At 38.1% G+C, this 24,520-nt stretch overlaps 1 protein-coding gene across 4 annotated transcripts; it reads left to right on the top strand.

Annotated features, from left to right (window-relative positions):
* On the top strand, nucleotides 1–21,413 carry CHFR (checkpoint with forkhead and ring finger domains). 4 transcript variants are annotated; one of them, XM_039724552.1, is made up of 18 exons: nucleotides 1–132; nucleotides 315–462; nucleotides 2,251–2,350; nucleotides 7,051–7,160; nucleotides 8,852–8,911; nucleotides 9,065–9,277; nucleotides 9,955–10,170; nucleotides 10,487–10,643; nucleotides 10,869–11,023; nucleotides 11,521–11,683; nucleotides 12,595–12,737; nucleotides 13,209–13,328; nucleotides 13,631–13,714; nucleotides 14,427–14,497; nucleotides 15,074–15,161; nucleotides 15,315–15,422; nucleotides 16,496–16,568; nucleotides 18,680–21,413. In XM_039724552.1, the coding sequence occupies exons 2-18, from the start codon at nucleotides 327–329 to the stop codon at nucleotides 18,720–18,722; spliced, it is 2,040 nt and encodes a 679-aa protein (XP_039580486.1). In that variant the 5' UTR covers nucleotides 1–132; nucleotides 315–326; the 3' UTR covers nucleotides 18,723–21,413. The 4 variants fall into 4 exon arrangements, with proteins under 4 accessions (XP_039580486.1, XP_039580487.1, XP_039580488.1 ...); XM_039724553.1 differs by having other exon boundaries at nucleotides 26–107; nucleotides 314–462; XM_039724554.1 differs by lacking the exon at nucleotides 1–132 and having other exon boundaries at nucleotides 176–462; nucleotides 10,003–10,170.
* The last annotated feature ends 3,107 nt before the right edge of the window (nucleotides 21,414–24,520 follow it).

The raw sequence follows: 24,520 nt of genomic DNA, 5'->3' as shown, positions 1-24,520 counted from the left end.
CGGGCCGCGGGGCCGCCGCTCCCCGCGCCGCCCGGCCGCGCTTCCCCGCTCCGGGGAAGGCAGCGGACGGACGGAGGCCGCCCCGGCTCGCTCCCCGCGGGGAAGGGGCTGGGCTGGCTGCGGGGGCCGGCGGTGAGGGAGGGTTTCGCGGCGCCGCACAAAAGGGAGCGGCGGGGCCGGGGCAGCCCCGGGGTGTGGAGGGGCTGCGGGGCAGCGGCGCGCCCGGCCCGGCCCCGGCGGTGCCCGGGAGCGCTGTGCCGCCCCGGGTGCCGTGTGGTGATGGGGCTTGGGTTGGCTTTGTTTGTTTTTGTCAGATGTGAATCCAAATGGAGCGGTCGGAAGGAGGCGAGCAGAGCCAGCAGCAGCCGCAGCCCTGGGGGAAGCTGATCCGGCTGGGTGCTGATGAGGCGGAGCCGCACGTCCTGCTGCTGAAAAGGGAATGGACCATCGGGCGGAGGAAAGGTGGGGCAGGGCCGCGCTGCCCCGGCCTGGGGCGGTGCTCGGGGGCAGCAGCCATCCCCCCTGGCCTCTGCAGCGCTGAAACTGCTTGGGTTTGCTGCTTTTAGCTGTTGGGAGGTGCTTGCCAGGCCCCCCTGTGTTCCCAGTGTGAATGAGTAGTTTTGTGCTGACCTTTTCTTTTTCAGTAACTTGTGGCACGTTTTAGAGTCAGTGTGCCTTTTAGGTAGTCAGCGGCAGTTTGTGTAAATAAGGAAAGCCGGTTGTTGATTCAGAAGTTTCTGTGCTTCAGTCTTGTTTGCGTTCTAGTTTCGTTTCTGTGGTTAAAATAAGTTGGAACTGCAATGCAAAATGCTTCTGCTTCTCAGAGAAGAAAACACCCACATAAAAGCCCTTAATTCTTCTGGCCTTATAAAGACTGCCAACAAGTACTGAAAGTTTCTCTGAGAGTCGATTTGAAAGCTTTATTCCCAGAGTCTAGGACTTGTACTGCTTGCCTTTATTTTAAAGGATTTCAGGCTCACTGTATTTGAAATAAGGACTGAAGTGTTTTAACTTTCTTTTACACTGCCTTGACAGTGCTAATTTTCTTTTTCCTGTTCAGCAGTTCAAGCTGTTTGGCAGATCAGTCACTTCCTGTAAATAGTTGTGAACAAACACCAGATGCTATAGCTCTATGAGAAAGGGAGACAGTGTCTTGTAGGAAAAATGTTTTCCAAATTTCAATTGGTAACATCTATTTAAATTGCTTATCATTAAGCTGTGGGTAAATTCTTCAAGCTGATGTTTGTTTAAGTCTTGTCTGGCAGAAAAAAAGGTGAATTCTTTCATTTTCAGTTGCTCTCATAATGGTTTGCTAATGGTTAGTTAAATGGATGGTTACTGGAATACCAAATTGTGACTTTATAAGCAATTTGAGGTAGTGGCTGCTGCTTTCCTGCTGGATCCGTTGTTGAGATCAGTTCACCCACAGTGTGAATAGGTGGAGGGGAATCATGGCTGTTAATTATAACTTTGGTGTAAGCTGGTGCTTTGAGTCCTTTGTGAGAGATCAGTGGAGAACTTTTGAGTGTTGCTTTGAATATTCAGTGCTAAAGGGAGGTAAAAAGACAAGATTTTCTCAAAGCCCTTGAGTTGGAGGTAGGAAGGTTTTTATCACATCGTCATGACACTTCTCCTGTGTACCCCTAAATCTTAGTCCTGGATTTGTAATTCTCTTCAGCTTTATTGGCATCATAATGTTGTCAACAGAGATGAGGAAATTTTCCCTTTTTAAAAACAAACAAAAGACTGTAGGATAGAACAGTGATAATAATTTATGGGGGTTTTTTTATCAGTTACTGGTTCCTACTACTTCCCCCCTATACCCTAGAATAAAACAGAAGTTAAATCCAATGAAACAGCATCACAATGATGTGGAAAAAGAGCTGAGTGCTGTGGCATGTGTGCCTTTAGGAGTTAAATTGAGCACTTCAGATATGTGTGGATATTTTGTAGCTCTCTAGAACAGAGTAACTGATCTGATTTCCATCTTTGAAGGCTAGGATTGAGGGGGAAAAAGGAACTGAAGCATCTTCAAATGGTTGAAATGGTTATATCAGCACATGGGGCTATCTCACCACTTGTATTTCTGTGTCTCAGACTAGGCTGTGTTGCTGCCTGTGTGACAGCAGAAGTTTTGAACTATTGAAGATGTACATGAGTCAGTTTATGTTGCATTTATAGCCACGTAGAATGCTGATCTGACTGTGTAATGTGTATTTTTAAGCTTGCTGGAAAATCTTTCTTTTTAAGGCTGTGACTTATCTTTCCCTGGCAACAAGTTGGTGTCTGGAGATCACTGTAAAATCATCGTGGATGAAGAGTCTGGTCAAGTGTCATTGGAAGATACAAGGTTGGTTTCTCAGAATGCTCTTGGAGGGACTTTAGTCAAAAGCTCAGCAGGTATTTAATCCTGAGCTACCATAGTAATGTATTTAATTGCCTTCTGGGTTGAAACAGGGATCCAACATGACATCCTTCAAAACCTCAAATGTGAAACTTTCCTTTTTATCTTTGTACATCATGGGTACATTCCACTGGCCTGCCAAAGTGCCCCTGAAGGCAGCTCTGCCCCTGTTTTGTTGTCATGTGCAAATCTGATGAGAGTGTATTCCCTCTCCTCTTCAAGGTTGTAATTAGAGATAGGTCCAGGATAGATTCCTGCAGGGTTTGTACTCCCAGAAGCTGTGGGACAGAATGCTGAATTTTTGGGGAAAAAAAAAAATATTAGCTGGGATGTCTTGGAAAGCTTTATAGTTGTCATTCTCCAATATAATCCTAACTTTCAAGATGTTCCAAACAACAAACCAAGCCATGTTTGCCTATCATGGCAGTCTCAGAGTGTAGCTGTAAATCTCACTTGAGAAACTGTCCCTGGCAGAATTGGTTTAGACCAATGTTATGACAGAACAAGCCAAATAAATTATACATGATGCAGAGACATTCCTGCTTTTTTTTTCCCCTTACCCGTCCCCTGAGGCAGAAGGTGCAGCCAGCAAAAAACTAGCAAAGCCAAATTAAAGTTAATTTTGTGTATGATAAATTCATGAAAAGGTGAGGCTTGTTCCAAGGTAGTGCAGCAGAAAGGCTGCACCCGTGGAGCATTGCCAGGGAGCTGCTTGTGCCTGTTACAGTTCCATGTATCTAACAAAGAGTAAATGCCTGGAGTGCTCTCCCTCTTGTGAGTTGAAGTGTGGCTGCCAATTGCTGAATCAAGAAACCAAACAGGTTTGATATGACTGCTTGCAGAAAACTCTTCTGGTTCTTCTGGGTCTTCCAATGTCTGTGCCAAATAGCAGATGAGTCCCAAAAACGAGGCTGAAAGAAGATGGTTCTTGAATGTTTGAGTTGGCAGTACAGATGCTCAGAGTCACAGAAAAATACTGCAAGGTCAGCTTTTTCTTCTCTGAAGTAGAAAATAATTTGGAAACATAGCTGTGGTCAAGCTCAGATTTTTCTGGTGAAGAGGAATGCTTTGGAAGGAGGCAGTGAGTGTGGGACAGTCAAACTGAGTGGACTTTGTTTCTCTGTTGTGTCTAATCCAAAGAATATAATCAAGTATATATAGACAGCCAACATTTTATCTTCTCATAGCATAATAAATTCTTGAATGTACTTGGAAAGAATTACCCAAAATTTGCAGGTGAAGGAAAATGTGTTTAAGCATTCAAAATTATTGAGTAAATAAAAGTTTGGAAGAAACAAAAGCCAAGAGTTAGCAAATAGTAAAATAAAATACTCAGACCCGCCCTCTTTTGGGATATGTTTCTGCTTTATTTTCCAAACCATGCACTAGTTGCTTTGCACTGCTTGAAAGAAAACAAATTGTACAAGCTGACCTAACACAGTGGAGGCAGCAGTTGGATTTCTCCCAGTAAAAATAGTTGCAAGATTCTCCATTTCAAAAAGAAATTTTAAAGGCAACTAGTGTGCTTTCTTGTTATTTTCTAGGATTTTTCCTTTTTAGATTCTAAGTAGTAGGTGATGTTTCTGATCAGGAAACTATTTAGACAAGGCTGATACTCATAACACAAGTAAGCAGATACTCCCTTTCTGTGTGTAAATCAGAGGTTGATGTGCAGTTGGTGCTGGTGTCCCTTCTGCTACTGAATTCTCCTCACCCTCCAGTCAAAACTATGTCTATGAACATTGAAAGAGTGGAGAATTACAGTATAGAAGGGATTCTGTACCTTAGTAGAATTCAGAACTCATTTCACTTCACAGTGTGTTCAGGATTATAAGCACTTTAATATCAGATAACTGTTAACCCAGAAGCTTTAACATAAACTACATTCTTTTCCTGGATGTATGTAAATAAATATTAGAAATTATTAGACTGGCATTTTTCTTGGAAGGATATGAAAGTTTCTTACAACATATAAATCATTCATCTACTTCAAAAGTAACCCTGTTCTGAGTGAAGCTGTTCATTTCTGTTCTGCACAGCAGATGGGACTGGGAAGTAAACAGAATTTATGGTTCATTGATGAAACTGTGGAGTTATCAGCCACACTGGAATTGAGTCAAGGCCTGATTTTTTTTTCCTTCACTGTTTGAAAAAGTGATACTGGAACCTTTTGTGACATAGTTTCACAACACAGACAGTTTATATCTGATAGTACTGTTTTTCTTCTCCCCTTGAAAAATGGTACAGCCAATTGGCATAATTTCAATATCTAGTTCTAATGAATGGCCTTCATATTTTGGATTCTCATTGTACTTTATACTTATTTTATGGGGAGTTTAATTTGAAACATCGGAGGAATGTACAAATCTCATAATTTATCATGTGTGTCTGGTTAAAAAATACCCAGAGCATTAATCTGGAATGTCACCATATCTGTTAAAAGCCTCATGCTAAAGTCTGGAATTGTAAGTGAAAGGCTGATACAATTATCTGGGATAGCTGAATAATTTTTTTTCTCTTTGGTTGTTGGCTGAGAGAGAAATACAACTGCTTTCATTTACTAATGCATTGAAGAAAAGCTTATGATTTTCTGTGTTAAATGATAGCCATTTATTCCTATTTCATTTGGGTCCATGTGTGCCAAATAATTCATTAGTCAGCTCTCATTGAAGTCTGTGTAACTACAGAACTGAAAAGATTTGGCTGTCTGTGGTCGGTTTGATGAGTAGGGTCTTGCATAGCTATTTCTGCATTTTGCTTTGTGAAACCAAGCCTGAGTGGTTACTAGATGTGTGATATTGTAGGGTTTTTCCTTTCCCCAAAAATACCTTGTGTTATTGTCCCCAAGGATAATCTTGGAACTTGGCAGTCATGACTGAGCTACTTCATAAAATACATTATTGTGACATTTCCCCCCACCTTGTTTAGTGAAATGTTGGGGCTAGGAATTGCCTGTAGAAGTTAAAATTTAGTAAAATACAAGTCTTGTTACTTGAATTTAGCTGATTTGTTATAAAAGAAAGTCTAGAACACTTGGGGCAAATGGGAGATGCCTTCTGGAAAACTGAGGAGGTCAAATTTGATGTTTGCTAGTTTTGCTAAATGGCATCTCGCAGGTTTCAGAGGTTGGTGTAAACTTATTTATTTGGCAATTGAAGGAGATAAAATTGTTGCTTCAACATAATCTTTTTAAATGTTATCACTACAATCAATATGAAGTAAAAAATCGGTGTTGTTTAACAGACTGACTAAAATTGTTTTCCTCTTAATTGCTAAACTTTGCCAGTCATTTAGTGACTCCTCTGTTCTGCTGGTTCTTCAGTGCTTGTGTGTCTCAGCCTAGTCAACATCTGTATGCCTGAGGGGAAGAGGATAAGCTATGAGTGGTTTTCTTGCTTGTAGGAGAAGCTTGAAGTTTCATCAATGTGGCCCAAATTTTTTTTTTTCATTTCTTGAAAGTTTAAAGTAGCATCTCATTTATGTTAGTCAATTCAACCACATAGACAGTGGAAGCAGCTGCAGCAGCAAGACCAAGAGCTAATACCTTGATCGCGACTTGCTGTAGTGCTTCCAAAGGGCTTGGTTTTCCTTTTGGACTTTGAATTCATACTTTTGTGTTAGAAAAGAGAACGGGGAAGGTGCTTATTTCCAAGTAACTCCTGCAGTGAGGAACAGTCCTCAGTGCCCTGGGCACGGGCCGTGCCTCCAGGAGGTGGCAGCACAGCTTTGCTGTTCTCTTTTGCAGCTGCTCTGCAGAGGATGGAAAGCAGATATTTTCTGTTCATTCATATTTGGTACCAGTTGCTGAGATTTTGAGTGGGAGAAGCCTGAAATTCAGGGCTGCAGCCCTGAAGGATGCTTACTGCAAGTGAGCTGGAATTATTCAGTACTTGAATAACTTGACTTGGTTATAAAACATTAATGGCTTGTGTATACAACATCACCCGTAGTTAAGGGGATAAAGAAATTAATCAGCAATGCTCTGCATTTTCATTTTCCCTAGTGTAATTTCTTCTACAAGTATTGAATTTTTTGTCAATATCAAAATAATTCATTCCAATTCATCTTCCATTATATATAATTTTTATCCACCTTGTTAACTTCTCACTTTCAAGTTACAAACAGTCCAAGTAGCCTCACAATTTTACGTTTTTTTCTTTTTGAAGGAGGAGAGGGGAAAAGTTAACACTGCATGGCATCCCTGACTGTACAGAGGTTCCCTTGTCACAGAACATCTCAGGAGATTTCCAGTATTAAGTAGAAGACATGACCTGGAACTTTTTGAACAAAATTCATATTGTCCTTTTGTTTTTATACTTAAGGGGTGGAGACTATTGTACAGAAACAATAATCTAATTATTTGGAGACATTGGCCAAATATCAGGGTCTTTTGTCTGTCAACTGCCATCTCTTTATGTAGTAGCTGCAAATGAGTTTTGAAGTTCCAATAGTTCTGCATTTCTGTCTTTGGGAGAAATTTTTTGTTTCTAGACTTCCTTTTTTTGAAAAATATTTTTTAGTCCACTTACATTTTTAGGGGGCAGCCAATAGCCTTTCTTCTTTAAACGTATCTTGTGTTTTCCCTTTCTTCTCCCATGTAATTATGAAAACATTTTTGCTAAGTTATCTTTTCTTTCTCTTTACAGTACTAATGGAACAGTAATTAATAAACTGAAAGTGGTTAAGAAGCAGACATACCCATTACAGACTGGGGATGTGATCTATGTTGTTTACAGAAAAAATGAGCCAGAGAACAGTAAGTGAATAATACTTCTTTAAATGGTGTGCTTAGTCATTTTCTTTTGAGTCATGAGGGAAAAGAAATATCAGTATAATAAAATTGAGGAGTTCTGCTTTAAAGAGAAATGTGTTTAAAAACAAGTCTCTAGAGAAGAGGTCATGGATGTGCCAGTTTTTACAGAGACAAATCTGAGCAACTGTCTGAAATTTAAATGTGCCTAGAAGTAATTTTGGTAGAACTAATGCATGGATGGAATGGTAAGTAATGAGGTTCTAATCACATGTCCAGTGCTTCTTTTAGAAGTCAAATTGCTGGGGTAGTTAGTGATACTTTATATATCCCAGTGAAGCAGTTTTTAGCACCAGTAGGAAAGGCTGCAAAAAAGCTTTTTGTTTTGTGTGTGGGGGTTTTTTGTATGTGTAGGTTGGCTTTTTTTGTTTTAAAGAGGGAAGAAGCAAAAGGGGGGGAAGATGGGGAAAGCTCTACAATGAAAGTAGCATTAGTAAAAAGCTTTTTGTTTTGTGTGTGGGGGTTTTTTGTATGTGTAGGTTGGCTTTTTTTGTTTTAAAGAGGGAAGAAGCAAAAGTGGGGGGGAAGATGGGGAAAGCCCTGCAATGAAAGTAGCATTAGTAAACCTGGAACAATGCTGTATTTACAATTTTCATACAGTAATAAAAATATAAACTGTTAATTTAAAAATTCTAGATACATAGTCACTGTTTAAATACTTCCTTTATGAAATTGCTGTTAATTTATATACAGACAGACAGATTTATGCTGTCTGGTGTAAATGTTACATAAAGCAGTGATAAGCTGTATTTTTCTCTCTGTGGAGTTTATCACACAAATCCTTTCTGAGTTGGCACTATCATCCTTGATGCTACTTAGATGAATCACTTGGGTGAATTTTCCAGGCAATGAACTGAATCACTGATTGCCATTTGGGTTAATAAGTAGTTAAATTACCAAACCTCCAGTTTTGCTTTTTCAGCTTTTTCATCTTCAAACACAGAGCAGAATTTAGTTAGGGCATGCCTGTTTGGCCATCCTAATTCCTACTGAAGGAGACAATATTTTAACTTCTGATCATATAAAGGATTGCTGTAAACTCTTTGCTTGTAGGTGATTGGAGATGACAAAAAGGTAGAGGAATTTTTGGAACAATATTAAATTCAAGTAAGATTGAAAAGAAAAGGATATTATCCAGTTGGTTTTATTAATAGATTCTAAATTAGTTTCTGGCTGAAACTTACGGCATGTCTCAGTCTCATTTTTGAGAGTTCATGTATCTCACAAAGAATTGAAATAATATTCATTGAAGAGGTTGAGAAGTGTGCTCAGAAATAATAAGCTTCTTCAAAGAACTTTGATTCAAGTATCAGTAAAAATACAGTCTGTTCTGACAGAGCAGATTTTAGGTTTAAGAAATGATTAAGCCTCTGGTTCCATGGCTGGCACAAGTTAAACGTCACACAAAAGCTGCTCTGCCTGGTTTCCTGGGAAGAAAGGATCTTGCTGTGCTGCTCCTAATTGCCTCCTAAGTAGGAGTATTAACATGGTGCTATTGAGGTGACCCCTCATTTGCCTCTTCCATTGTCTGACACTTTAGGGATGCAGCCACTTGTGAATAGAAGTTGTTTATGCGGCATTAAGTTCAGTGAATTTTTGTTTAAAGAGCATAATTAATATTTTTAAATCTCTTTCAGATGTTGCTTATCTTTATGAATCCTTAAACACAAAACATGATGCAACTCAAGAACCAGTAGGTAAGGAAGTAATTCAAGATCCATGAAGAGGAGCTAAGCTCCAATGACTAATGTAACCCTCTTGAGAGAGTTTGATTCCTTGGAATTTTGAAGCCATGATGTGGTGACTGTCACAAAGATATTTTTCTTTCCTTTCCCCCCTTCCAACTGTAGAAGTTAATGTAGAAAACCAATGCCATGTGACCAAAGATACCTCAAGTACAGGAAGAAGTAATGAGGAGTCCCAAATTACCTCATCACTGTCATCTACTCAGTCTTGCTATGAGGAACCACAGCCATCTACTTCTACATCAAACCTCTTTAATGCTTCTCCTACCTCTCCAGTTGGGTCTGCATCTGTTCAACAGGATAATCCATCTACATCTGGTGAGACTTGGGTCAACTATTTAAAGTTGGATCACACAGTCATAGAATATGTTGAGTTGGAGGAGACCCATCAGGATCATTGAGTCCAGCTCATCAACTTACTCCAGTTTTTAATGTTAGCAGATTAATCTCTTGCCCGTTTCTCAGTCTAGAATTTGCTTTGTAAAGTTCTAGTGAAAATACCAAGTTGGATATATGCATTTTAACTTTCTCTCTGTGGGCAGGCAGGGGAAGTCCTGATGGATGAGTGAAGGAATTGTGAGAATTCCTGTATGCATTTGTCAGCAGTTCATTGGGACCTCACTGGAAACAAAGCTTTCCCTTTGCTGTGATCCCAACCTGTTACGTATGATCAATATTGCATAACCCTGGCCTGGCATCTTTGTCAGGAAGACCTGGTGTGGATAATAGTCTTAAGAATAAGAACTCCCCAATTGAAAGAGGAATGGGGATTTTAAGTAGGGTTACACAACTAATAGGTTGGTTTTCCCCCAGGTTTTCCAATTAGCAGATTGGTTCAGAGTGTTTAGTAAGTAGTTATGCAGACTTTGCTTTTCTGCTCCACTTTTTCCTATTCAGATGTTTGGATTGATGCATGTCAGGGTTTGAGTACCTTTTGCTTTCACACATCTCACAGCTGCGTGCAGCCATATTCATGTTCTGGTTTTGTTTTATAGGATCACAGTCCTCAGTTGTCACTCCTGTGCCTGCTTTCCCCATCTTAGAATCCATGTGTGTAAGAGCACTGCATGACAAGCATGAAAAGGTGGATGTGAATGCTGAAGCTTCTGCAATTGCTCCAGAAATCACTGACAAAGAAAATGCAGAATCAGATTCTCAAAGAATATGGGATGAGGAAGGTTTGGAACCTGCTAAGAAGAAACTAAAAGGAGGCTAGTATACTATAGTATTCTGCAACTTAACCCTCACCCCTGCCCCTCCAAACTGAATTACAACAGCTGTCTTCAGGCCTTCAGCTTGTTTCTTGTGTCTCACTTACTTGATTTCTGGTCCCATGAAAATATTGATTTCTGGTCCCATGAAAATAATGTCTTCAATAGCAGAAGCTGTAGTGTGTAAAGCAAGAACCTCTTTTGGGACTGTTGCCAGTGAACAGTGAATCAGTGCAGATTTTCAGGGATTTTTTAAATACTTGAATAAAAATAAGTTTAAAAAAGCTTTAAAAACTATCTCCTTCTGTCTTTGTAGATGAAGATACTTGTCCAAATCTTTCACCAGCAGCTCCAAGTGAATGTATAATTAAAATTGGCTCTGAAGACGCAAAAACATCAAATGTGAAACCAGATAAGATGGAAGAGACGTTAACTTGCATTATCTGCCAAGAACTGCTGCATGACTGTGTAAGGTATGTAAGAGTGACAAAAGCTTTAATCATGTGGTAATAATGCAAGACATTCAGTGGCAGCTGTTTCAGGAGGTCAGGATAATCAGCATTTTCCCAAGCTCTCTTGATTTTCCTTTTCCTACCCTATGTAGATAGTCAAGTCAATGCTAAATAGTTTTTCAGGGTTATGGATGTATCTGAAAAAATGAAAAATTTGTATTTTGACTCCATTTCTTTGTTTTCCAGCTTGCAGCCTTGCATGCATACTTTTTGTGCTGCCTGCTACTCAGGATGGATGGAAAGATCTTCTTTGTGTCCAACTTGTCGTTGTCCAGTAGAACGTATTTGTAAAAATCACATATTGAACAACTTGGTTGAAGCTTATCTGATTCAGCATCCAGGCAAGTTGAACAGTGTCTGTGGCAGAATCCAATGGATTTCACCTGCATAACTGATGTCAGGATACACTGTTGTCTGTAAAATACCTGTGTGGTTTTTTTACCCTGCTGTTTTCTCTGATGTGGCTTGTCAGAAAACATGTCCATTTAACATCACATAATAACCTGTGGAAGGTGATTTAAGAATGTGAGTGTGCTAAGAATGCTTCATTTTAATTTGTTACTTAATCATGAGAAGGATGCTTTTAAAAAATATACTTGAATGTAGATTTCATTAAGTTTGATCATGACCTCTAGAAAACAAAGCTTAAGTTGCCTGATACTGGACCTCCTTAACAGAGAGGGGAATTTAACAAAGATGATCTACAGCTCTCTCATCCAAAAACAAGTCTTAAGGAAATGAAAGCACAATAATGGTAACTGCATTAATAAAGGAGAGTGTAGGTAAGGGATGTGAGGTGTAATTTTCTCTTGAAATTTGAATTTGGTTCTCGTGCCAGATAAATGTCGCAATGAAGATGATGTTCGGAGCATGGATGCCAGAAACAAAATTACTCAAGACATGTTGCAGCCTAAGGTGCGGAGATCTTTCTCAGATGAGGAGGGAAGTTCTGAAGATTTACTGGAATTGTCTGATGTAGATAGTGAATCCTCAGATATCAGGTATTCTGTTTTTAAGTTGTGTACCGAGTTAGACGTGCCTGTGTTTGAATGCACAGACCCACAAACGGAGCTACTTTCACAAATGCTGTTACTGCTGATGGTGTTTCTGTGATCATTGCCAGAATCTGTTTGCAGATTAACTTCATTCTTGACAGTAATTAACTTGGTAGTTTTGCTGTCCATCCTTTTTGTCATCCTTGAGCAATCAGCAGAAATAAGAACTTCCCAGAAATCCAGCAAAATTCAGTTTGTGACCAACAGTTCTATGTTGAATTGTGCAATAAAAAAAGACAGGTTTCTGGCTAGGATCTTATCAGGAGATAAAGCCATCTATGATCCTGTGAATGTGTTTGCAATTTTTGGCTTTCTTATGTGACTGGAATGCTGCGTTCACTTGGTGTATGGTACCAAAGCAGCTGACTCTAGGAATTCCCAAGTACCAAAATACCTCCTCTTTCTTTTCAACAGCAAACACACTTTGCTTAGTGTCTACAGAGGAACAGAAGAATTTTTGTAGATAACTATTCCAGCTTTGTTCCTCTCTCTCTTTCAGTCACAATGCTCTTTTTTTTTCCTTTTCCTTTTGTTTAAAACTTCTTGAGGAATACTACAAAACCCAAAGTTTTTCTCTGTCACAACTACAGCAGAGCTAGGTACTGAGTTACATAAGCTTTCATCTGTTACCGATTGAGGAAATGCTAAATTTAAACTTTGAATCTGATCAACCTTGTCTAGCATAGCGACCTAAGCACAACTACAGCAGAGCTAGGTACTGAGTTACATAAGCTTTCATCTGTTACCGATTGAGGAAATGCTAAATTTAAACTTTGAGAGTCTGACCAACCTTGTCTAGCATAGTGATGTAAATTGTGTTTGCATTTGTTTGGTATAATTTCATATTGTTCTTTCAGTCAACCATATATAGTATGCAGACAGTGCCCAGGGTACCGAAGACACTCTGTTCCAACTGTGCCTGGCACAGGCCAGGAGACAGAGGCAGGAGGAATGCAGGCTCTGGGAGATGCTCCATCAACCTCTGCCAACTTCCCTGCAGGTCAGTGTCACATTGCCCCAGCAGTGCAGCACTAAAATGCTGCAACTCAGACACTCAGGGCAGAGTCACAGAATGGCTTGAATATCATCTCCAACTGCCCTGAGCTAAGGAATGAGCTGTGCTACAGCAATGAACTAAGTTAGCCCTAAGCAAGCTCCCTCTCACAGGATTGTGAGAGCAACTCCACACCAATGTCTTTGTAAATACGATGTTTGGCTGTGATTGTCCAAAATGGGTTGCTGATGGTTGAAAAGTTCTTAAACTTTTCTACATATTGAAATATTTTACACACCTGTGCAGTTCAGAAGTCTGAATGCTGTTTTTCTGGTGCTTCATAGAGTCCTTGTAAAAAGGTTGCTTGTTACTTTGAGATTTTTATGTTGTTAATATTTACTAAGGTTCCTTATCCAAATTGCAGTTGTGTAAATTGTTCAATTTTTTTTTTCTTTTTTTCCTTTTTAACTCATCCAGCTGTTCAGGAATATGTGTGTCCTGCTCAAGGAAGTCATGTAATATGCACCTGCTGCTTTCAGCCAATGCCTGACCGTAGAGCTGAGCGTGAACAGAATCCTCATATTGCTCCTCAGCAATGTGTGTACACTTTTTATTTTATTTTCTACAGAACTCTCTCCTTATTTATTATTAAACTTAAATTTACTTGGAAGACTTTTTTTATATGAATCTTCTTTATTTGGATGCTTGTAGTGACAGCATGAAAGAATCTTCCTTTATAGAATTTATTAGTCCTTTAAAGAATGTATTTTAAATGAGAAAATTGTACCTTTTTTAAACCAAGTTTATTAGGGCTCTGTTGTTATTGATTTGTGAGAATGGTAACTGTTGAGTTTTGTTGTGTTCAGGTCCTTACAGGGGATTTCTTTATTATTTTACAGGCACAGTTTGTCTGCAGCCCTTCTGTCACTTGTACTGGGGCTGCACTCGCATGGCGTGTTTTGGCTGCTTGGCACCATTCTGTGGTATTGTGGAGTAATTTTTTGCTTATCAGTTTGTCACTTTGCAATAATGTCTGTGTTAAAGTTTAACTTAAGGGACATAGATTAGTTTGTAGCACAGTCATGCAAAAAGAAGTAAGGCCTGTGTCCTCACATCACAAACACAAAAAATTGAAGTAGCATATTTCTTAACTTTGAGAGGATTTAACTTTGTCTCTTCATACAATACTGGAGTTAGAAACTACATTTGCTGAGCACATTTCTTTCCAATATAAAAAACCATTGTCTGTTTCAGTCTAGTAAGAGAATCATACAAACCAATGCAAAAGCACTGGACATCTGATGGTAATGGATTAGAAAAGAACCTTGCCCTCTTAAACAGGCAGACTTCTGAAACTCAAGGTTTTTTGACATTTAAAAAATAAATTAGAACAGTTGGAATGTCTCGGTTGCAGTTTGGAGCTAATGGAATATGCTTTACTAGCAGTGGTGATTTGTGCAGCTTGGTAGTGTTTGTGGACTGAAGCTGTAATTTTAAAACCTCAGTATCTTGTCTTTGCCACTAGAAGTTACAAATCACATGCATTAGCACATGTTGAATGCAGTCATGTACTTGGTGCTCACATGAGCCTGTGCATGTTATTTCAGGAAACAGAAGAACCTACAGAAAATATGTGAGGGCCACAGAGTTTGGGCAAGAAATAGTAACTTTTCTTCTTCTTGTTCTTCTGATTAGAAATAAATCTTGGTGATAAGTGTTTAGATGGCGTCCTGAATAACAACCACTATGAATCAGATATCCTAAAGGTATGTTTAAAAATCATTGTGTGTGATAATAACAAATGCACAAAGTTTAAGATGTACTCAGTGATGAAACAGAAGTGATGTGCTGCTTAATAGTTACAGTGGCAGCACTGTGTCACTTGCAGAACCTGATTCTAAAAGGCTGATTAAATGAGCTCCAAATGATCATCCAAAAACATGCCAGGAAAGCAATGCTTGTTAAATAGTTTGTCCCACACAAGTTAAATGTCACACTAACTTGTATGGAAAATATTTTGCCCATATTATAACAGGGTTGCCTAAATTAGGTAAACTGGATAAAATCTTAATTTGAGGTAAATGAGAATGTGATGGGAATTAATATATTTACAAACTTTTGGGAAAAGTGGAGGTCTGAAAAAAAGATACTTAGTGGAAGGTTTTATTGGTGGACTGTATCATGCTAATTAAGTTAGAGGTATTTAATTTTTATTATAATTATTTTAATATTTTTATTTTCTGAAAATGTTACTGATTTCGAAATATTTGAGAATAAATGGCTTGCTTACTCTTTAAGATTGGAGATTTTTCTAGATTAAACACTTAAATTGCTCTTTTCAGGATTACCTGGCATCCAGGGGTCTGACATGGAAAAATATGTTAAATGAAAGTCTCTTAGCTCTTCAAAGAGGAGTTTTTATGTTGTCAGGTACGTGTTCTGTTCAGTTTGCATGTGCATGCTCCTTTTCTGGATGTTATCAAGAAGTTTGGAGTTCTGTGTACAGAACCAGTGCAGTCCTGGCTCTTTAGTTAAACCTGATTAATTAAGCCTTACATTTTTACAAACTGGTTTTCTCCCCAGATTACAGAATTACTGGGAACACAGTGCTTTGCTACTGTTGTGGCCTTCGCAGCTTTCGAGAACTTGCCTACCAGTACAGGCAGAATATTCCTGTTGCTGAATTGCCAGGTGGGGATTGTTTTGCACAGTAAGGAGGAGAAAAGTAATTTAAGAGTTAACATGAGTTTTATCTTTGTATCAGTGTTCTTTTGGCATTTTTATGTTGCCCAGTGCAAATCTTGTTGCAGGGCTAATGTCTTAGCTCCTTTCTTTACTTGTCACTAAGCTTGTGTATTGTTATTTTCAGACTCCCTAATGGAACCTTTTCTTTCAGTATCATTTCTCATCTGTAGAATAGGTATATCTGCAGAGTGAAAAGAGGAACTCAGTAAAATCAGAATATGGTCAACCAATTAGCAATATAGGAACCAATTGCTGTAATTAAATATATTTTCCTGTTTAAAGACATAAAATTATGCATCTTCTGAACAATTTAACATTTTACCAGCTCTCAGCTGGGAACAAGATTGCTTTCATAAATTGATTCTAAATCTTTGCACATACAATTTTAGTATAAAATGGCATGCAAGCAACTGTTCCTCCTTCAGACCTAAATTTGTTTGGGACAGAAGCTGCTCCAACAGTTTGCTTTTAAATATTACTTCTGTCAACTTAGTTCTTGCTGTTAGCAACAGCTTTCCAGTCTTAAGTTGTTGAGAACTCTGCTTGTGCTGCTGTGCATAATGAGCAAAAATTGTGTACCTGGTTTGCCCTTAGCAAAACCAAAAATGGCTTTTCAGTTCAGCTGCTGGACAGCTGAGTTGTAATGTATGTGAAGGTGGGGGAAAGAGCAAACTCTACCCAAATTAAGAATCATTCTTTTGTATGGAAATACATCAAGACAATTGCTGAGTGTCTAATCAAGTCCATCTCTATTAAAATAAATGGTAAAACTTCAGTTGACAGCACTGAGAAGCAAATACTTTCATCATAAGTCTGAATTAACATTAAAAACGAATTTTTTGTCCTTCACAGAGTGTTTGGTTTGTTTCCAGAAAGGTGAAACAATATAGTTCTACAGTCATTTCTTGCCAATCATCTGTTGTTTCTGATGACTAACCACCATTAGCAGTGGCTTAATAATCTGGGTCACTTTAATGACTTTGGTAATAAATGCAGCATTTCATTTGCCCTTCTTGTAGTGACTGTCACGTCACGTCCTGATTGCTACTGGGGACGCAACTGTCGAACTCAGGTCAAAGCACATCATGCCATGTAAGTTGTACACTTCAGAATGTGGTTTTGCTTTGTGTTCCTTAAAAAAAAAAACAAGCCAACAACAATCTAAATGCAGCCTTTCAAGTGCCAGAACTTGCAGCATAAAGCAGGATTGGGTGAGCATTGGGGAATTTTTTGTCATTTTTGTTCTTAACACAACTTTGAAATGAGCCCTCCATGCATCTCAAGGGCACTGCCAGCACTTGTAAGTTGATGTAACCCATGGCTGACACTTCTTGAGTCTGTTTTTCCACCCACTGGGTTGGAAGGATTCTTTTAGTGAAGTACAGCTTCCATTGAAGGGATCAGTTGGTGGGAATAATTAGCAACAGGAGCAGCTTGGAGTATGTAACATAAGCCACAGCAGGGTCCTGAGGAGTTTCTAGGCCTTACATCTCTGACCCAAGGAATCTGGCATGCCTCAAAAATTAAATACTGAGCCTGAAAAGAGATTAACCCTCTACTTGTCAAGAGTTTTAATACCAGCCTTGGACTCCGGGTACCTGGTGAGAAATGTCCTTCCAAAGTAAATCAAGCTTCTTGAATAAAAACATCAAGGCCTCTGATGACCAATGCAGTTTTATTCTTATAAAAAGATGCACATGTAGTAAAGCAAATTTTAAAGACTCATAAAACAAAACAAAAATTTTCTCCCTAAGAACTAACTGGTTTCAGGGAGGGTTGAAAAATCTTTCTTGCCTTATGAATAATTCTCTAAATTCTCAGTGTAATTTAAGATAGAGGAGCTGTTACCCCTTATTGAGAAATTGCCTTAATGAATAGAAGATTCTGCAGTATCTTTCTAATGTTGCAATGTACATACCCGCTTAGCATAATTCCTTTAATATTTCAGGTACTGTGGGTTGAAAATAACCAGTCTGTGCAGCTCAGGCAAGCAGATCATAAGACAGACTTGTAAAATATTCATCTGCAGTCTCTTACAAATTCAAGAGTTTTACCAAATAGCTTTCAAAAATAATTTTGGATTTAAGTTGCAGATGTAATTTGAAGTACCACTGCTATCTGTAACTTCACATTATAGGACTGTCTGTCTTCCCAAAGGAGATTTTGTTTTGAAATGTTAGCGTTAATTCAATATCAAAGCACTCACCAGTCATCTTTGTTCATGTTGTGGATAATTTAATCTAAAATAAAAATGACTCAGGGTTTTTTCCTTTTTTTTTTCCTTCTTTCTTTTTTTTTCCCCTAGCATTAGTCCTTCCTAGAACTTTACTGGCTGCTACTCTTAGTTCCTAAAATCCATAAAAGCAAACAATCCTGTCATACCACTCCTTTATGTCCACATAATATTTTAATTTTTTTAATTGAGCTAAATTGTTCTGCTAAGTAGTTACATTATGTGAGCAAGATTTTTTCTGATCTTTGATCTAATCCAGCTGAGGAGGGAAATGCAGGGTCTCCTTTGCACCATTTCCTCCACATGCAGTGACACACTCAACACCTCAGCTTCTGTTTCAGTTGTGTGTGAGGGGCCACATGGCCCAAGCAAGAGGAAAACAAGGAGTGAACAGTGAAATGTTTTTGAGAAGTGGGAAGAAGTGCTTGGTACTAAATTATGTTATCTGTTCAATCCATGAAGACAGGTTTGCCATTCCCATAAAGCTTACATAATATAGGCTGAGAAAAACCTTTTCTTTCCAGAAGATTCTAAGCCACTAAGAGAATGTGTTTATGTTGAAATGTAAAATTAGCCTAGTTAATTCTAGTTCTTAATGACTTGTGTAATGCTGTCTCCTAAAAGTTACTAATATCTTGCAGGGGAAAATTAAATCACCGATTCCTGTTTTAATTGCCTTCTGGGTTTGAAGTATGCAGAAGTATAGAGGAATGCTTTTTAATAACAGGTTTTCTGTGTGCATAATAAAACTAATGAGGGTTAGGCATGAGAGATGTTGAAAATCCTGTTGCATGTAAAATGACAGTAAAATATGATCTAAACAGGTTCTGAAAAAGAGATTTTAGTCTGTAAATGGTCTGCTTTAGACTATTTAACATTTAAAATACCCTGTGCAAACTGCTGACTTTTGTTGCCTGACTTCTGAGAACTTTGTTACATTTTAATATTCTTATGTTTTTCTTTATTTTAGGAAATTCAATCACATTTGTGAGCAAACAAGATTCAAGAACTGAAAACTTGTAGTCTGTAGAGAGGGGACAAAAGCCTGTTACACTGCTTGTACAGTTTGAGGTTTCAGGGGATCTGCTCAGTTCCCCCATAGCAGGGAATCATAAACTTTTCCATCAGGTAACCTGATGTGAAATTTTTAATTTGTAGAATTTTACAGCTGTACATGAACAAGGTAGATTTTTTTTTTCCAAGGTAGTCCAGCAAGCATTGCATTCCATGCTCATGACTACAGTGTCTCTGTGTCACTACAGTGAAGAACACAAATCACACTCACAAAAAACAGCCATATCTTGGGATGACCTAAGAATAAGGAGTGTATTTGCACTACTTGTGAAGAAACTAAGAAAAATCGTTAGACTTAAAATAGAGAGGTTTTATAAAAGTATCTGATGGGTGTTTCAAGAGCCATTAATATTTAAGAGGGATATTGTCAGTGTATATTTGTAACTGCATTTTGCGGTAGTCCAATATTTTGTTGCTACCCATTGCATTTGGGCTGGAAACCACATTAATACTCCTTTTTAAGAAATCCATCCAATAAACAGCTGTTTCAACTTAAAGTTTCTACCATATGTGCAGTGTTACAGTGGAGGTAGTGCAGTTTCCTTTCTTGGTTTAGACATGTTGATGTTTTTATTCACGTGAAATTACAAAGAGAATTGCACAAAAGTTTTAAGATCACGTTTAAAGGTGGGGTAATACTTGAAGCAGAACAGACATCTGCTAATATTACTTCTGTAGTGTTTTATATCAGAAGACCAAACAGTGCTTTTGACATAGAGCAGCCAGTAGGACACTGGTTCATTCTTTTGTATTTCTTTTTGGTTTGATACCATGTGCTAAATATGTACCTCTGCAATGCAGCTGTTCTCTAGCATGCATACACTGGTGAAAATGTAGAAAAGGCTATAATTTAAGACAAAATATAGCAGCTTTACTGGAAGGAACAATCTTACAGAAAATGAGTGAATTTGGACAAATTGTAGCAATATGGAGGCATTTCTGGATAGGGATAGAGATAGGGATCATGAGGGGGCATGACATAGGAAATGTAGATTTTATTTTCATGCCTTCTGCAGAGCTCATTCAGGAGATGTCCCAGGTGTCATTAAAAATAAAGAAATCCCAACTTTTCCCCTTCCCTACAAATTGCTATGATCATAATCTGGTTGCTGATGTTGACAAACCTCAACTGGGACCAATTTCATTCTCAGCCTACCTAGAAGAGTGAAGCATGAGAAGAAAGCATACAAAGTTACCTCTGCAGAGACCATGTTGTTTTTAAGTATGCCTTATTTTATGAGCAGGATTTATACTTGGATGTTAAAAAGTGTACACACAGTATCTTGTGATATAATGGAGCACAAATGATGCAGCACATCGTGTCTACTGGTTGCAGTGAATTAAACAGCTATTTCCAGTAATGCACATCTTAATAAGAATGCTAATTAGAATGATGTCTTTCTGTTTAGATTTTTTATTTTTGAAAATAGCTGTTGCAAGGATGGGTCTGTTGACCATACCCTTATGCTATTAAAAATACACTTTGGTGTGGACTTCTCTTCCTAATCTCTGGGCATTTTCTCCTGTGAGTAGGATTGAAATTGGATCTGGAATATTACTTGAAACTTCTTTTAACAACAACAGTGTGTTTCTGTCTTTTGGTATTATTAACAATGTTCTGTTGCTTCTGTATTTGTATTTTATGTTTAGATTTTTAAATGGTTATTGTATCTTCTCAGGACAGCCATTCCCAGCTGGTTTTGATCTCATTTCATCTCTGGCTGTGCATGTAGCAAATTGAGTGCAGTTGTGGAGATCAAGCCTTTGCACATTATATGCAGAAATGTGCTTTACATTCTCATTCACCACTCCCACACCCCAGATGGGCTTTCAGCACAGCCTTCTCACTGTGCTGGTGTTCAGGCCTCTTGTGCTGAAGTTGTTTTGTTGGTCAGGAGTAACTTGCACTTACTCAAGTTATGTTTGTGTAGGGGTGTCTTGTGTGACCATAAGAAAAAAAAATGGGGGGAAAAACCCAAACAGCAGAACTTATGTGCTTAACATCTAAAGTACCTGTGCAGTAGATGTTCCTCAAATTCTTTTTCTAAACCCCTCTTCCTTCTCCCTGTCACAGGTAATTAATCTGCCTTTCTATGCATATAGGGTTGCAGTAGTGCAATGGAATGAAGGGATTTTTTGTCATTTATATTGTACCAGGAAGAGATCAGAAATTGACTTGCAGATGGGGAGGGTGAATAAATCCTGATCTTTATATGCTCTTAAGTAAATAAGAGTATCTGTCATGGGTATTACATACTCTACATTAGACCTTTTTAAATGTATGGTTACCAGGTGATAGTTAATGTGATAAATGTATGAACTATGCTTGGTGTAACTGTTTAAATACTTTAAAGTTGCAGCATATTTTTAACCTGTCTAAAGCACATCCCCACCTCCTTTATAAGAGATGTTTGAAAGCTGAGCATGAAATGTGGTAGAATAGATGTGGAAAGTAAGGTGATTATGATAGGATTTGATATAGTGGTGAACAAGGTATATAGTCTCTCTCTTTGAGAAAAGTTCTTTTATAAAGAAGGTGGAGAGTAGTTCTTCCAGTTCTCTTTTGTGGTTTATTTTTTTTCCTGAACTAAGAAGTTATTAATTAAAAAAAAAAGAGGATAAAAAAGCTACTGAAGTTGTCTGTGTTTCTTCTCTGGCATGTACTGTCACCATAGAAATGGATGTATGCAACACTTGCTAATACTCAGTGAGGCTGCTAAATATTTGAATGTTGAGATTTTACAAGCAAATACCAGCCCCGAACTTGTTGTAACTGAAAATTAGATGAGTTTTTGTGTCATTCTCAAACTTCCTAAAAGCATCAGATGATACTGCAAAGAATCATCAGTATCCCTACAGGAAGTATAATAAATCATTTGAGCAAAAGATTATTAAATAGAAGTAAGAGGGCTTCAAGATGCTTACAAATTAAAAAGCTTGCTACTTTTAAAAAAGTAGTTACTATTTTAGTTTCTTGCAACACCATAAACACTGAAGTGACAAGTATTTTACCACCTGATTTAACAGCAGCCTAGATGAAATTACTGTAATACTGTGTTCATCTTTATTACAATTGTCTAAATTACAAGGTTTCAAATTACTACTGTTAGTACAATATTTTCTAAACAAAACCTTAGCCTTGCTGAGTAAGTAGGAGGACTTGCCTGCACCCTTTTGTATCTGAGGTGCAAGACAGCAGTGCCAGAGTTGTTAAGCTTCAAGTTGCAGTTCAGCATCCCAGGATTTTTGTGCTGCTGCCATTCCCATACTTGAAGCTGGATACCCTTTAATGTTGTAGCTAATCTATGTTGCTGTCCTTAAACCAGCTGTCAGGCTAAATTTAAGTGAAACTCAAACTCGGGTTAAGTATTGTAAAATTGAAAACACAGTCTTGTTCCATGCACCAGAAAGATGAGCTGATAGCCTTTAAAACTGGTAATTTTGGCTGGCCCTGCACTTGCAGTGGTGGATTTAAATGTTTTATACACCATTATGTCCACAAATGACTTGTAACTAATTTAGTTTGAGGAAGCTGCTGCTTTGGGATTTATGCACTATTGAGAGATCAGGTCTGGCACAGCCAAAGCTCTTCCAAGCACTTTCTCTATAAAGAATAAAGAAAAATGTTGGTGCGACTGAGGGGAAGAAATGTTTGGCCACTGGCAGCTCCTAGAGCCCTTGGAGTGGCTCAGGTACTTGAACTCTACAGGATAATTTCTGCTTGAACTCTGAAACTGTTTTCATTGTATTTAACAGGAAAAACTTGGTGTTTGACAGTCCAAGGTTAATCATTAGTTCTTTCATTCAGCAAACAAAACACATGCATTTGGTACCAATTTTTGGTCTTCAGTAGAACTGTGTGGGGCAGATGGCTTAGCCTGCAGCAAGAGCTTAGGGAAATAAGTTGATTCAAGTAAAAGGAGTTAGGAATTTGGGAAGTGAATGCTTATTCCAAATTATCCTCTGAAAATCTGGTTTCTTATGGTCCCTTAGAAGTCTGCTGGAAAGGAGCCTTATTTTTTATGGTCTGCCCTCTTAAAAATAAGTCAACAGTCACTGAAAGTTAGGAAAAAAAATCTTGATTTTAAGAACATGGGAGGATTTTGCATTTTTCCACCTATTTTATCTAACATTCTTTCTGCATGATGTTTGGGAGCTGAAATACCACTTATACAATTCCAAGGAATAAGTTCTGAAGAAAACTAATTATACTATTTCCCACAGCAATGCTTAATATGCAAAGATTGCTTCTAAATCTGCTTTCCAGGTCATCCTTCTTTTCTTCACACTTCCATTTTGACTTTCAATGAGGTAATTTCACCCTTAAGCTCATTAGTTTCCATAGGAAATGAATTATAAAAAATGCTAAGTGTGCCATATGAGGTTTAACATCAAAGACATTTCTAGACAGACCATGAATATAAGTTGAAGCTGTATTTAGTCTCTGTTGGGTATTCTTTTCAGTGCTGCTGAGTTTCACTTGCTTTCATTAGGTAACTGTTGGCTTAGGACTTACCTTTTCTTTTGCCTTGCAATTCAAATTAATCTTTAATTGTTTAGAATAAAATCTACTGACTGGACTGTTTGAGTCAAATGTGTTTTGTTAGGGCTCATGTGCCACCCTCCTGAGGGGAAAAAAAAAAACCCCAAGACAGTTCTGAGTAGAAAGAGTTGCAACCAACTGCTCTTAACAAAAAGAGTTCTGAAAGGAAACATCAGTTCATGTTTTGCTACTAAGTTGTAAGTGGATTTTTCTGGCTAAATGGTATTCTAAATCTTCCAAGTTAGGATGCATTACCTGGATGTTAAATCTGTTGTTTTTCCTTTGAGCCTCCATTCCCAACCAGTTCAAGTACCTGACAGTAGAACCTCAGCACACCAGATTCTTGTCAGCTTGTATAGCTTCACGCTTGTATTTTGGAGCACTGTTTGTACAGTGAAAAAATAGGGACCCACATATTTTTGTCCTGTTTAGTCTACCTAACACATTGGCTAGAGGGTTTGCTAGTATATTCCAGAAAAATTCATTAAAATAAAGGTGAATATTACTCTGTTTTGTTGAAAAGAATACTTCTCTTTGCTAGCTCTATAATATTTTTTTTACATTTCCCCCCCATGCAATTGTGATTGGAATGATTTTTCCCCCCTCTTCAGTGAGTGTTTGGAGTGCTTATCCCATTCACTGCTTGGTTACAGAACACAGAATCACACAGCAAACCCTGCACTGCACAAGGGTAAAACTGAATCCAAGCCCATGCATGAGGGTTGAGGTTTTCTGTCATTAAAAGTGGCAGCATAGCTCTCCAAAGTAATAATAGCTGTTAGGACAAAATAAATGCCATAAGTAATACTATTTAAAAACTAATCCTAGTCAATATTTACAGCTGAGAGTATTAAAGTGCTTTATTCCACCCAGAGCTTTCAGAATTTCTTAACTCTGCGCTGTGACTTTTTTGAGGAGTTTAGGTAGAAGCTGTTTGTGTTCCTGGGGGAAAAAGAAAAGAACATATGAGAACTTCAAAACAGTTGCTTTGGCTGTAAGAGGAGGCAAATATTTTATACATTCTTTGAAAGTACAAAATACAACACAAATACCTTTTTAGCAGTTCATTTTAGTGATCTGCTTAAAAAAAAAAAACCAAAAAAAAACCAAAAAAAACACCAAAAAAAAAACAAACAAAAAAACCTAATCAAACATTATCGTTTGTGTGAACACTTCTGTTGTCGTCGATGAGCA

The sequence above is a fragment of the Passer montanus genome, unplaced genomic scaffold (assembly GCF_014805655.1).
Source record: "Passer montanus isolate IOZ18808 unplaced genomic scaffold, ASM1480565v1 scaffold53, whole genome shotgun sequence".
NCBI lineage: Eukaryota > Metazoa > Chordata > Aves > Passeriformes > Passeridae > Passer > Passer montanus.
Note: the sequence above shows the minus strand (reverse complement) of the source record. Positions and strands in the feature narration are given on the sequence as shown.